At 45.6% G+C, this 15,057-nt stretch overlaps 1 protein-coding gene across 13 annotated transcripts in view; it reads right to left on the bottom strand.

Moving 5' to 3' along the window:
* The window catches only part of ZNF532 (zinc finger protein 532), a 108,644-nt gene that overhangs the window by 34,814 nt on the left and 58,773 nt on the right, over positions 1–15,057 (bottom strand). For 11 of the 13 annotated variants that reach the window (XM_053205767.1, XM_053205768.1, XM_027069071.2 and 8 more), the window contains 2 exons: positions 9,897–10,078; positions 5,216–5,392 (listed from right to left, as the gene is read on the bottom strand). The exons of 1 other annotated variant lie outside the window; for it this stretch is intronic. In XM_053205767.1, the coding sequence (XP_053061742.1) occupies positions 5,216–5,392; positions 9,897–10,078 (359 nt within the window). The remainder of the gene's footprint in view (positions 1–5,215; positions 5,393–9,896; positions 10,079–15,057) is intronic. One more of the 13 variants, XM_053205771.1, reaches the window with a different exon arrangement.

Raw genomic sequence — 15,057 nt, 5'->3', positions numbered from 1 at the left:
TACACCAAAAAAAAAAAAAAAAAAAAGAAAGGAAAGAAACAGAAAAGAAAATCCATACCACAGTTGCTTCAACACTTGAATGTCTGCTGTGTTTAAAATGGTTTAGAACACGGTCTACTACGAACCATTTCTGTACCTTACTGCCAAGCAACCTCCTTAAAAACTAATTCGTTATACCCGAACCTTCTGAACATAATCCCCTCTATCCATCAACACCTTCCACTGAAGCTCAGGCAGGAGGGAAAGTACTAGACTCCCCCGCTACCAAACCTCTGCCTCCAGGGGCTCTCCTGGTGGTTCATGAACATATATGTCCAGGATGGGTCACCTTTCTTCAGTGACTGTTCCAGGTCTCCCTGGTCCTCAGGGGAGGCCCCAGGGACCCCTGTTCTGCCTTGGAAGGAGAATGGCGAGAAGAACAAAGAATCCTCGGAGCTTGGGAAAATGGCAGAGAAACACTGACGGAAGGGACAAGTCAGAGAGGAAAAAAGCCACGTTGTGCTTCTGTTTGCTATTTCTACAGCACAGCAAAGAAAGGCATGCCTCTGGAAACCCCATGTCTTTCCTCTCAGGGTCTTCTCAAGAAAGCACTTCTCACTTCGTGGTTCTATCAAAACATACAGATTTAACTTTTTTTCCCCTTTTTCCACATAAAATTTGTAAGTTTAATTGGATTGAGCGGCACGGCTTTTCCCAGGTCTCGACATATTAGTAATTTAACGCAGATCACGAGCACATGTGACTGGGGAGGGGAGGGATGTTCTTGTTTGTCTGTTTGTTTTCAGGACTTCGTGACCTCGCCACACACTCGAAGGAGGCACACAAGTGATGTTGTCATCATTAACTTGACCAAGTGTGACAAGGATGTTCATTTCCTCGCTATTTAAAATCGCTTAGAATTGAAAGTAGCCCCAACATCCAGTAATATTAAGTACTGAAGTCAAAGCAGCTATGTGATTTTTTAAGAAGTATGCTATGGACGTATACCAATGACCAGAAAGACTTTCGTGAAAATGAACACAATACGTAACAAGGCAATATGTACGATATGACCACATCTTTCTAAGGGCACAGAAAAGAAGCAGAAGGTTATAGAACTGTCATCTCTGCGGGATGGTATTACAGGTTTTCTTACTGTTTTCCTGGTCTGTACTTCTCGGTTTTTCTGTTATTAGCATAGAGCAGTACGAAGAAAAGAATAGCCTCAGGAAGAGAATGAAAATTTACTAGCTAGGCTAAGAGAGGTTTCCTCAGGATTCTATTCTTACATTTTCAGAAATAACTATTTCATGAAAAATGGCATGGTTCCTTCTATTCGTGCCACATTCCTTTGGGGAGGGGTTTTTGTTTGCTTTGATTTTTATGCTCTCTACCGCAGAGCAAAGAAAAGTATGAGAGAGGAGATCAACTATTTACCTAGGCATTCTTCTGGGGAACAGTTTGCCGGTAGAATACCGGGACACCGCCCCACAAACTGCTAACTCGTATGAAGGGGGAGGTGATGGCTTTCTAGAGGAGAGATCTGGCGGACACCCACTTGGCCAGATGATGAAGTCAGAACTTCCACGGGAAGCGCAGACAGGCAGCATGTGTCTCTGATATAACACAATGAGGAGCTTCCTGCCAGGGGGACGTGTCCCGAGTCCAGCTACGAGAGGGCCGTGACGGACGGAGGTCATCCCAAGAACGAAAGGCCAGTGTCCTCTTTTGGATGACCAAAGACAGGAGAGGCAGGGAAAGAGCAAGCAACTGTTCCAGAGGGAAGAACGAGACAGGACCGTTAAATGCAGAACAAGCTTCTGGATAGGATTTTGAACCTGAGCCAAACGGAAAAAAAAAAAAGATATTTTCTCATTTATTAGAGAAATTGTAATGGGGTCTAAGCACTGGGCAGGAATGAGCCCAACACCGATTTCTGATTGGGACGGCTAAACGGTGGGGACATCCCTGGCTGTCCTTTTTGGGAGGAGAAGCAGAACACCGATATTTATGTCATGCTGCCCATTATTCCTGAACACGAGAAAAAGAGACTCGGGGAGAACGAGACAGTGGAGTAATATTAAACGTCGTGAATGCTGACAATTAGGGAACGGGGGGGGGGGGGGGGGGAGGGACGTCAGAGTCTCTATAGAGTCCTTCCAACTTTTGCGTAGGACAGAAACTAAAAAATGTTCAAATGGTGCTCGTGTTAAAAAAAAAAAACAAAGCCCAAATAAACGAGCCTCACTGACACAGAGTTAGACCATGACGATCCCGACGGACAATGGAAGAAAACCACAGGGGACAGCCAGGCCGGGGAGGGAAGGTAGTCGGGCAAATGTGTGGGTAGAGCATGGTGAGGGAACAGACAGAATCATAGCGTGGCTGGATTCCCAGGCTGTGGGGCCGGCGGCGGAGGTCCTATAGGGTCGTAATGGGCTCTGAGAGCCAAACTTCTAAGCGTGACTGAATCCTACCCTGGTGGCAGGGCTGAGGGAAACGGTCGGATATGACAACCAGGCCAGGGGGTGGGGTGGCATGGAACCGAAGAGCAGTGGGGAGGGCAGCGGAAGGGGTTAAAAAGAACTAGAAGGCTAAAAGCAAATACCCACGCTCAGGTCCAACCCACAGCCTGCTCCCCTTGAAACACATGCAACAACAAACGGAATGAAACATCCCCAGCTCTGAAATCACCACCACAAACCTCCTCCTTTGCTGCCACTGACTAAGCGCCAAGCACTGTCCTGAGCAACACCTGACAGTGTCCACCCCTTCCACAGGCGAACCACAGATGGGCACAGAGAGATGGGAGGATCTGCTCGATGCTGCACAAAGCCTAGGGCCCCGGTTCAAACTCAGCACCGTCGGACCCCAAAGCCCTCCGCCCAGTGGCGACCACAACTTTGCACGTGCTTTATTTCGTAGGGCCCTGTTCAGAAACTCTGTCTCTTGTGTAATTAAGTGTAATTAAAGTGACTGAAAAGCAAGAAACAAACACAGGAACAGTAAGCACCTGGCATCTGAGAAATACTACATGAACGTTACATAAAACAATTTTTTTAAATAAACAAACTCTTGCATTGTCCTTTTCAATTTGAGCTGCTGGGACTGCAGGGCTTTATGAGCGCGTTTTCAGACCTCCACATAGTCTCTAAAGGAAATGGGGGAGTGGAGTATTTTTATACTGATCTTTTAAGTTAATGCACATCACTTGCATAATGATGAGTCACTTGCATAACTGCCTGTTAACCAAATACTGCTAAGGGACTTCGATGCCTGAGTTCCCAACGCAGTCAGGGCTACTGATTTGGGGGGGCTGCGCTGAGATGCAGGGCAGAGATGGGTTTAATGCCAAAAGGAAGCTTCCGAGTCAAGTGTAGGCCGGACAGCATTCCAGCAGGCCGCAGGAAGGAAGGTTTTCCAAGAGCCTGAACCAGGAGAGGCGGCAGGCAAGAGGGATCTCAAGGCACGCTGTGGTCCAGTCGTGACCAACAAAGATAAAAAGAGCCCGAGAAGCGGCACCTGGTACCACAGCCAAGCCGCAGGGAAGGACGCGCTCCAGCCAAGCACCATGGTCACCTTGAATCAATGAAGTTAAGTTAAAGTTCACTGCTTTGGCAGTTTTGTCGTATTTCACTTATAATTTATTTACTTATTCATTTTTTAGCTTTATAGTTTAAAACATAGTAGTCCATGCCTATCTTTAGGCTTGGCACTTATTAAGGAACCACTATAGTGAAAATAATTTTAGGACAATACCAGAATAATTTTTTCCTACGCATTCCTCAAATTTGAAAAATGCTGTTTTGGTTTATGTTAAAAATTTGCTGCCCTGTATTCCCAGGTAACAACTACTATTCCAGATTTCGGTGAAGTTTGATTTATTTGAAGAAAGAACCAAATAAAAAAAAAACCTATTAACTGGGGGCAAGATACTGCTTTAGTGTCCAGAAGCCTTACTACCACGAACACCAAAGACTGTTTTACTAGAACTCACTGAAGTGCGTCTTCAGGGTCAAGACACCAAGTGCTACATGGATCACCCAATCTGCACTTTGAGGATCCACAGAGATCAGAGCGAAGGTCCCACTAGAACAGAATCCCATTTTATCGTAGTTCTTTTAGCAAACAGACTCATTCCTGCAGCGTCCAGTCATTAATATCTCCCCCAAACCAAAGGTTACAATGCAAGCCAGACATATATGACATGGAATATCCACATCTTCCCTCCAAGCTTTCCTGGACTGTGGGTGGGGTGAAACCCACCAATAGCCTGGGGCAGCAAATTTAGCCTCACGTCACGATCAGATGCCACACTGCCATAAATAATACTGGAATAAAGGAGCCTGGCCAAGAGCAGCTAATCCAGTGCTGTGTACATGACAAAGAGGAAATGTGGAAAGGACCAGTGCTACTGAGCCCCCTCTGTGCTCCAGACAGAGGGACTGTGTGCCACGCATCTTAAATGTCACCTCCTCTCTGCCTCACACAAGCTCTGGGATGGAACGCTACCCTCACTTTACAGGGGAGAAAGTGGAAGTTGAAACAGAGCCCGTGATGGTCCCAGATCTCACAGCTGGTGGGGGGGTGGCAGGACTCTGCGTCCAAGGCCCACGTTCCCTCCTCTCTGTTAAGCTGCCTGTAACGCAGGCAGGCAGCCCTCGTCTGCTGAAGCAGACGCTTCGTCCTTAAAGACTCAATAAAGCAGAAACTACAAAATAAGAAGCAAGATTAAAAGGCAAACATGAAGTTTATTTTTATGAATCAAGGACTTATACTGGCTGTGAAGTTAAATTCAGTAACCAGTGTTTTAAACGGACTTCGTATTATGAATGTTAGGATGAAAAGCGTGTCCCTATGAGAAACCGTGTAAAAATGGAAAGACCGCGTTTTACAGTTCCCCAAGAAGTTAGTTGTTAAACTCGTCGTAAGCCAAAGAGCAAAAATTGATAAATATTTACCTGCTTCGTAAAAAACAAAAAAACAAAACAAAAAAAAAAAAACTGAAGACGAGAGCATAAATAATAGGTAACATTTTCCTCCGGACAGAGGCTTCACCTGGGAAGAGCTGAACGGGTTAGGTAGCGATGAGCTACGAGCGGCGCCTCGCGGAGCATCGGAATCTGCGTGGTGGCCTAAGTCTTCATCTCTTTGAGTTTTCTTCCACAGAACTACTCCTTCCTCTAAGTCGCTAGGTAAAGCAGTGGCATAAAAGTCAGAAGGCAACAGGACTTACTTTGGCTCTCCTATCTTGACGCCAGGATGCTGTGTGTAGGCATGGGAATGTGTGCTTGGGGCAGACTTAAACGCCATGGGACAAATAGGACACTTGTAGAAGACTTCACAGTGAGAGCCCTGGATGTGAGACTTCAGAGCGGCCACGTCAGAGTACACGACATTGCAATGGACACACCTGCCAGGAAAACAAACACGCGGTCGTCAGCACGGGACCCTCACACATGTGCACCTTCGCTGTAAAAGTCAGGTAAAATGAGCATGGTTTAATGGCCTCTTTACGGTTTCTAACGGCTTTTCGGAAGTAAGCTTCGGGGTTTCTTTCTATTAATAACAGATCGACTTACTTTTATAGATTTAAGAAAGAAGATAGTGAAGAAGAAAAAATAAAACTCAAATGGTCTGATTCTTGGGCATCTTTAAATTTTTCAGGGATAAATACCCAAGCTCTGGACTGTGAAGACCGATGGATCATGGGGGCTGTATCGGGGCCAATGGACATGGCAAGACCTTACGACCTGTGACCCTGGAGAATACTCCCACGTGCTAGATTCTCACACCAGGCCCTGAGGTTCCTAACCAACGGCATTTCCAACGGAAGAAATCTTCACTGCCTCAACCTACGTGCCATCAACGGAGGGGCGGAGAGAATAAATCAGTACTGGCATCGAAGCCATAGCCACTGTCTCCTGGTGCACAGTGATGTGGTCAATGTGTCTGGAGGCTAAGGGAGCCTGTGGGGCAGAGAAAGTTAACCACCTAGGTTGTTTATCTCCTGGAAAATAAGTTCAAGCACACTTACTTACATTTGCCTAAGAAATAACATGAATTATAAACTTCCGACAAGTCAACATCACTAAATGAATTCCTCTCCAGTTAACTCCCTGACTTCTTGAGTGTGTAATAATTGGATTAGCTCAAGAACTGATCACATCTAGTCCCACAGAAACCAGCTCTGACACTTAAGATACGTTTCCCCCCAACCTCATCTTTCTCGTGCAGGGACCCTCAACAACACTTACGGACACATCCACTTGATGACCTCACCATCCTTTGTTCACGCCTGAAAACTACTTGAGGGGAGGGTCTGTGGCGACAAACCTGTAGTGCACCCGAGCGGACACGCTCCTGGAAGTGAAGGTGGGAGCTGGCTTCAGGAACGAGGACTGTGGACAGGGCCTGCCTTCCAGCGGGCAGGGCTTGATCATTTCTGCGTTAGTCTCAGGTACTTCCATCCTTGGAACCTCCCTCCTGAATTCATGGGGGTGCCAAAGTCACACAGGACTGGCCTTATTTGAAGCATGTGGGTTCTATTTAAAGGGTGCCATGTTAAGCTTCGCAAGCATTTCATACAAATCGTAATTAACGCATTCGCGTTTTAAATGACTTAAGGCGTAATGTTTGGCAACCCATATATTAAAGATACTAAATAATAATAGAATAATTAAGAAAGCTCTGTTATCTTATCTACTTGAACTACTACTTTCAGCATTAAAGCCATCCAACAACACTGAAATTATTTTGGGTTAGACTGAACTTGTGTTGTCTTGAACAGGCTACTGATCTCTGGGCGAATGTCTCATTTGTAAAATGAGAAGAGTTGAAACTCAAGCACTTTTTAGTTCTTCCCGACCCTGGAAGCCTAGGATTCCTACGAAAGAGGAAGATCACATAAAACAAAAATGGGTTCCTAAGGTAACAGGAGGATCCTCTACATCAGCATCATAAACAGAAAAACTTTCCCATCAAGGGTAGGAAGGTGGTGTTCAAAGAGTCGAGACCCAGGAAGGGGAAAAAGAAACAAATTCTCGACATTCTCTCAAGTCGCCTGGACCAGAAGATTTGATCTTGAAGAAAACAAGCAGGAAGCTAAAGGATCTAGACAACAGTTGAAGGAGAAGTAGCTAAGGCATGGTAAAAAAAGCATCAGGGAGTCCAAGGAAAAACCCTCATCACCATGAGGAAAGAAAGCAGAGAATTTAAAAACAAAGCAAGAAGAGAAAGAGTTGTAGAATACCTGCTGACAGGTGCAAGAAAAGTTTCAGGGGCTACAGAGGCCAATTGGGAATGGAAATGAGACAGAGAAATAGAAGACAGAATTTGTAGAGTTCATACAGTATCTTAATGCTACTAAAAATCCAGCCTATAAATAAATATTTCATATACCCGAGGTCCTCTGTGTTCTAGGTACCAATCAAGTTTCTCTTTATGTAAAAAAAATATACATTTTTTTATTTTTAAAAATCTTTTTTAAGGTTTATTTATTTTTGACAGAGAGAGAGAGAGAGAGAGAGACTCTGACAGACAGACAGAGCATGAACGGGGGAGGGGCAGAGAGAGGAGGAGACACAGAATCCGAAGCAGGCTCCAGGCTCTGAGCTGTCAGCACAGAGCCCCATGCGGGGCTCGAACTCACCAACTGTGAGATCATGACCTGAGCTGAAGTCGGACGCTTAACCGACTGAGCCACCCAGATGCCCCCCACAAAAAAAATTTTTTTAATGTTTACAGTATACAGTCCTATAAACCCCCTTTCGAGATCCCCTTGATCCAATGGATCAAGAAGTAGGAAAATTCATAGAAACATTGGAGTTTTACCAAATCAACCAGGAGTTGGGAGTGACCCACTCAGTACCTGGGAGATACAATATACCTAATAACAAGGCACACTGAGTCACAGAGGCAAGGGAGGCCGGGGAGCCATGCTGAACTTCTCTGGCCAAAGAAAAATCAAATGGAAAATGATGAAGTGCAGAGTCAAAAAGGAGGGGGGAGCCATAACAAGGCCAAGGGGCTGCTAAGTCCCTATCAAGTATTAGGCTGGACAGTTACTTGAAATAGCAGGAAAAAGCAAAAAACAAAAAACAAGGTTAATTTTTTTTCTCCCACCTAAAGAGGTAAACGTGAACTAAGCAGAGCACACACGTGGTCATATCTTCACAGCCTCATGTCCAAGAAAAAAAACCTGTCTTAAACACAAAAGTCTTAGAAATTCCAAGTGCCAAATTTAAGGAACTCTGTGAATGGGGCGGGACGCAAGGGATGGGCTTTTCCGACTGAGCTGATGACTTTTGGCCTGACTGCACAGCTTGTTTTAATTTAGGAAAGACACCAGGAATAGCGAGAAATGCAGAAGTCCTACTTCCTCTATTCATTCCAGCCCAAGTTTACTTTCATTCTACTGGAAAAATAAACATTTGAGGAAAAGTCTGGCATCTTTTTGAGAGAGGAGCACGGAGACGATGTGGCAGAACTGCTTTCCGTTGCTAAACAAAGAACCCAGCGATAATCGTTTCAAACCATGGGGTGAGAACCAAAGCATCGCTGCGTGTGGGTTCTGTGGAGTCAAGGGCACCTGCGATGTGTGACTTTCCTCCCAGGCACTGAAAGCACGCATTCGGATTATCCTGTTGTACTCGGTCACACCCCAGCGGAGACGGACCTCGGACAGCACACTGAGGTTATAGACAGAGGCACCATGGCATGGGGAGAATACATGAATTGCCATAAAATTAGTGGCTAAACTGGCATACGCAAAAAAAAACCCAAAAAACAAAAAACAAAAAAACTCTAGTTCCGTAATTTCCAAACCAAACGCCTCCTACTCGGGTAGATCCCAATGCATCAGGCTGGTGTGCTTCACAGGTTTGGAGGCAGGAGGTAAAAATGGGCACAAAGTCTCTGTTAGCGTCAGAAAAAAGCACAGAGCACCGAGGAACCGCTGATCCTGTACCCTAAGTGTCACTGAAATAAAGCCATCAAATTATACCGACTAGACTTCATTTTTATAAAATATCATAACTGCATCATCACTAAAAGATATCACTGTGTATTAACAGTCTAACGTTAAAGTGACAGGCAACCAAACGCTTAACACACAGTACAGTAATACCTCTATTAACAAAGACACTGTGTATCAGTAACCTGTTCTCTGGGCTGACCTTTGTTGGGTCGAAATATAAAAGGCACAGGAATGTGTTTCGGAAGGTCACAGAGCGGAAGATAAAGTTCAAGCTCATCGTCACTCAATACCAGCTAAATGAACGTGAGATTTGCCAGACGTTGTAAAAGACGAATCTGAGAGTCTCAGGGGGGGCGGTGAAAAGGGCCATAGCTAAGATGTACACAGACGAGGGAAACGGCCCGGACTTGGGGAATGGGGAAAAAGGGATACAGGGAGGTTGTCTGGGGCCTGGGGTGGAAGGTTCTTCCACAAAGAGCAAAGTGAGGAAAGGACAAACACCCAACCCTTGGACATGATGAAATACAAGTAAGGGACCATGCACCCTTTGTGTTCTGATCAGAGGAGACGTGTTAAGAGGCAGAGAGATGCATGGTACCCTTACAGGGGTTAAAATGCACAGAGCGTGACCACAGAGGGATGCTGGAAAGGGTGCAGGAAGAAAAAGCCCGAACAGGTCATCAAAGCCGAACCTGGCCCCATGCATGGTTTGGGCTGGAAGGACAGGCTCCGTTTACCCTCAGCTCTGGGGGGACCGGAGGGCCAATACCGCAAGGATTCGAAAGGATCAACTCGACCACCAACAAACTAGGCTCCCAGGGGATCTGTTAATTGAGGTATCACTGTGTGACCCCGAAAACCGTGCGCACAGACCATTCGCGATGCTGTGCGGTTACAGGTGAACAGGCTTTACTTGCACGGAAGCAAACGATATACTGACCGAAAACCAACTCTCCGCGTGTAGTGCAGACAGTTCTTGGTGACGTGGCTCTGGAAATGCACCGACCTGCAGATGGCCCCGCACTCGGGGCAGGTGTAGGGAGATTTGTGCTGATGGATTCTCTGGTGTGATGCGTAACTGCACTGGTTAGGAAGCAGCATCTGGCAGACAGTGCAAGTCTTCTAGATAAACCAAAGGGGGAGACAGGGTTGGTCCTACGAAGTATTTGCTAATAGGCAAAGCAGCTCGGTTACACCCCACAACAACTGCACGTGGCTCGTTTCAAATGCTGCTATCGCGGATTCCAAGTCCCAGGAAACCGCAAACTGAGAAGTTAAAACCTTCAACGTAACGGCCCTTACCCCGTGCAATCAAAATGATACTGTGCTGCACGGTCAGGGTCATCCCAAAGCATGAGGTTAAGAGAACGGCAGCTTCGGGGAGACTTCCAATTTTGTTACGTTTGCATTTTGTTTATTTAGTGCACAGAAGGGGTATTAGAGGAGATATTCTTGCAAATTACCGTAGCAAATCAACTTTAATGTGTAATTACACGTTGACAGGCATCTATCTATCTCCACAGTAGCCAGTTCCCACAACTCATAAAAACTTTCTCCAGAATAATAAAAAATTAATTAGAGACTAATCCCGTTTTTTTTCTTCCTTTCTTTCTTTCTCCCCCGTCACTTCTGTTATCTGAAATCTAAAATACAGAAATGCAAAAGCATGGCCACAGCAATTAGTTGGTTTTTTTTTCCACTTGAATTGGTCTTTCAGTGGACGAGCTGGACATTAGAGGATTTATAATTCAAAGCAGCGAACTCAAATTCAGAGACATAAATTTAGACATTAAACTGAACCTTTATAGAGCTTAAAATCTAATCACATAGGACATCAAGACAGAAATGCTCTTTGGAAAAGACCCCACATTTAACTAACCACGAAAAACTGAAACACGCTGTTTTTTATCCTGTTCGACGTAAGTGGTAAACATGGCATATTTTTAAAACCCCAAAACAGAAAACTTAAGGTAAATATAAAGGGTCCACTCCAAAAATAAACCTACCATAGCAGGAGGTAAAATGTGTTTAAATTCCACTTAGCCATTCTTGCAACAGGTACCTACGACCTTCCAAAATGCCCAATTGGTACTAAAGCCCGTTACAGAAAGCCTCATAATACAGACTCCAGCTAAGACTCAAAATGATCTTTTAAACTGATGACAGCGTTGTAAAATTTTAAGAAGACTTTTTCTTTTAAGCCTTTGACTCAAGCCCCCCAAAATGAAGGTTTACACTTCTGAGCGATTGAAACTACGGAAAACCAGAAAACTCACTTGAACATTCTGTCTGGGTCTCCTCCTGAAAGGACTAAAATACAAACTTTATCCCACAAAATGTTTATTATGATCACAAAGTAAGAACATTACAGGCAGCTTTGAGGAGGTTAGCGTCATTTAAAAATAGTGTTCCTTTTCTAATAACACATAGAGCAAAGGTGAAAACAAGCCACAACAAGGGAAACCAATTCACAGCTTCATGCATTAGAAGATCCTGGTGCCGTCTACATTATCACAGGTAATCACTGGTTTCTTTGAACTCAAGTCTTCTATTTGCTTTCGCCACGCGGTCATTAATCCCAGGCAGTGAATTACACCATCTGCTTTTCCACGGGCTCCTTAGATATAGACCCCATTCCACTAGAGGCCGAGTGGTGAACTAAGTACTTCACATACATTTAAATACAACATCCCATTTAATTCTCATCATGATCTATGAAATAGGTAAAGGAGATCACTGGGAAGCTGTGTACATTTTGGGACCTGAGAGCTTATTGTCTCATCTATTAGAACCGCCTGACAATTACGTTGGGATACGAGGGGACACCCTCTCCACAGCTTCTCTTTGATCTAAAAGCAGCGTGGTCATGCTATTTTTATAAGAGGGGTTAAAACAGCAACACAAATAAAAGAACATCTAAAAAGGAAACAAAGTCTGCGTTCCAGAAATGCTCAAAATAACTTTCACATGATCTCGTGTAAAGATAGATCAACACATATCCTTCATGATACATATAAAATTCACAATGAATTATTCACTCTTATATATTTATAATACATACATAACTGTATAAACAGTCGCGGAAATACTGGTGAGTGAAAAGGTTTTGTTGCCAGCAGGTTACCTAAGGTAAGTATCGAAATGATTCAAATTCAGGAAGAGATTTTGCGAACTACTGAGTGTTCTTTACAACAGAAATCTTGAACTGCAAAGACTACGAAAAATGCGTTAGAGCAACAGACACCAACAACTGACATTTCGATACCGACCTTGCTCGTACCCGCTTCCCGGGGCGGGGAAGCGTTTCCTTCGTGACACCCTGTGGGACGGGGCGGTGGGGCCCGTGGGGCTCTGTGAGGGCTGCTCACGGCCCGTGTACCCCGCCCCCCCACCTCCCACCCCAGCCGCTGCCTAGCTCCGGGCACCTGCCCTCCATTTCCCCCCACTGAGGGTGCTCACCCCACTTTAGACACAGAAGTTCAAGGAGAAAGTGGGAGCCAGTACGTACTACTGCCCCAAATCAAAACACTTCCGTAGTTTGCAACTCCTGGGAGAATTCGGTCCCTGCGGAAGCACGCTGGATTAAGACCCGGTCTTCAGTTTACACACACAGAAGCATGTATATTCGTGCACATACGCTACGTTTACTCCCGCGTTTGTCTCTGGGTTCTCACTTCCACTCTCTGCCTTCGTTCCACTTCGAGAAAAAGCATGGTATTCTGGTTGCAGACATTCTCCTCCTTGATGTCAATAGTTTTAAACTCACATGACTAGTACCTAATGGGGCTCCCTGGAATTTCTTTTTTGTTTCACTCTCCCTGCTTTAGATAACGCTATTACACCCCCTGCTTCCCAAGACGGTGGCGCATTTTCACAGCAGCAAGGAGGACAGCCCATCAGCCTTTCTGGGATGCTCTGAATTCATGGCAATGGCACCCATTCTCTGAATTGAGGGCGATATTAGCAAGGGAGCAAGCCAGGATCTCTCTGTGGTCTAAAAGAATGACTTTTCTTCCTTTTTCTTAACCAAAGGAACTAAAATAGGTCTTAAAACTCTACTTCTCTGCTACACAAGTTGAGGGTATTTACAAGAAGATGAAGCCGTTTAATACCTACGTCTTGATTAGAAAAAAGTACACAGCTGACCCTTGAACAACGTGGTTTAAACTGCGCGGGTCCACTTACGTGGGGATTTTTTTTTACAGTACGGTGTTGCAGTGTATTTCCTCTTCCTTGTGATTTTAACATTTTCTTTTCTCTAGCTTTGTCCTAAGGACACATATGACATTCAGAACACGTGTTACTCAAAATCAAGTCTTTACGTTACCGGCCAGGCTTCCCGGTCAACCACGGGCTATCTATCAGTCGTTAAGCTTAGGGGGCACCAAAAGTTATACGTGGATTTTTGACCATGTGGAGGGTCCATGTCCCTAACCCCCCACGTTGTTCAAGGGTCAGCCGTAATGAAATGCACTTAAATGGTTTCATGTGTCTTCTGACGTTTTACTTCCATCATCTGAAAAAGGAGAAGTATTTTCAGTACTGAGTTACTAAACAGCTAACTGTCCACAGTCTCTGGGGCAGGCTCATTTGCTCGGAGAACTGCTACGTTTTAAAGATACGACCTTTCAATGGTCAAGTAACACGAGCAGCTATAGGAAGATAAAGCTGAACAGGAATCACACTCCATACATGACGATTACTTGTCCTGTGCCCTCTCTGCCCCATCTGAGCACTGCCACCGGCGGCTGGCACCTGGGAGGAGGGGGCCGGGGCGCGTCCCGGCCCTACTGAGGGCTCAGGTGTGCCCGGGCTTAGCGTCCTCCTCGCACCCACAAGGAGTCAGCTGAGTAACGAGGAAAACAATTCTGTGTGTTTCGATTCACGTTCTAAGGAGGAAAAACACCCTGGGAAAGATGAGAAAAGCTGGAGAAACAGGAGTAAATACACCGTGTCTTGTGCTTACGTTTCAAACAGACCAAAGCCGGCAGCTGCCTGCAACAGTGGGCCTGAAGTTCAAAACACCGCCGATTTAACAGCCCCCGTGCTGCACAAACGGTTCCTGCCTCGCGGACAGTTTTGTAGCCTTCGGCCTACAGCAGAATTACCCCCCCACCCCGCCCCAAAATAATACCAGTAATAACAAAGTACTCCAGTTGGTTTTCTGGCTTTCACTTTCATCCAGTTTCACGATGAGAATACGGACAAGGCGTTTCATTCGCCATCTCCCTTAACCTGGCAAGGACATGATGGAAGATCTCTAGCAGGAATGACTATACATATACTTTTGTTTCCAAAGCCAGTGGGTTGTGGTGGTTTTGTCCTCGCATCATTCTGCTACACTACAATCTCCTGGTAAGAGCTGACAGTTAAATGAGAAAGTTTACAGAAAGGCAGAGGGTCAGCACATGCAACCTACTGAGACAATAATCACGGGAGAAAGGGTTGATCACGCTAAAATGCGAACTGGGACAGGACTAAGCCGGCCAGAAATGAAATTAAGCGCTTAGGAGAACAGGACCAAGCAAGAGTCAGGAGTCTACAGCGAGTAAGGTGTTGGGCGGGCGAGGGCACTGAGGTGGGCTCCACGGTTTCCAGAGTGGCTGCCTGAAGCACAGCATGTCTAGGAACGAGGGCTGGCCGGGGCTGCCCAAGAAAATTTAATATACTCGGCATGTTGTGCTAATGATGCCCAGAAACTAAACTGGATCGGCAAGCCCCTGCAAGTGCAGGTCACTGCACAAAAGTCACCTCTATCTGCTGGCCTGGCTAGAAGCCAGGAGTCCATTCTCACATAATTCTTATGGTCTCTGCCACCGTAAAACGCTTCTGTACCTTCGGTTATCCGTGCGACACAGCGGAAAGAACGACGAGCCAGCGAGAACGCAATCTCGCCTTGAGTGCCCCTCCTGCCACTCACTGGGCATTTGTTTCCCCAACTGTAAAACAGAAGGGTTGACCACGGGACCTGTAATATTCTCAGATTCTAATGCTGGTGTCGATTCTACCGATTAAGAGGTTACGACGGTAAGCCCTTCCAGTCTGCACTTGGCTCAATTCGGTCGCGGCTTCACGGGGAGGTGAAGCAGTGACAGTCCAAT

The sequence above is a fragment of the Acinonyx jubatus genome, chromosome D3 (genome assembly GCF_027475565.1).
Source record: "Acinonyx jubatus isolate Ajub_Pintada_27869175 chromosome D3, VMU_Ajub_asm_v1.0, whole genome shotgun sequence".
Taxonomy (NCBI): Eukaryota; Metazoa; Chordata; class Mammalia; order Carnivora; family Felidae; genus Acinonyx; species Acinonyx jubatus.
The sequence above is the reverse complement of the archived record's forward strand: the minus strand, read 5'-3'. Positions and strand labels throughout refer to the sequence as shown.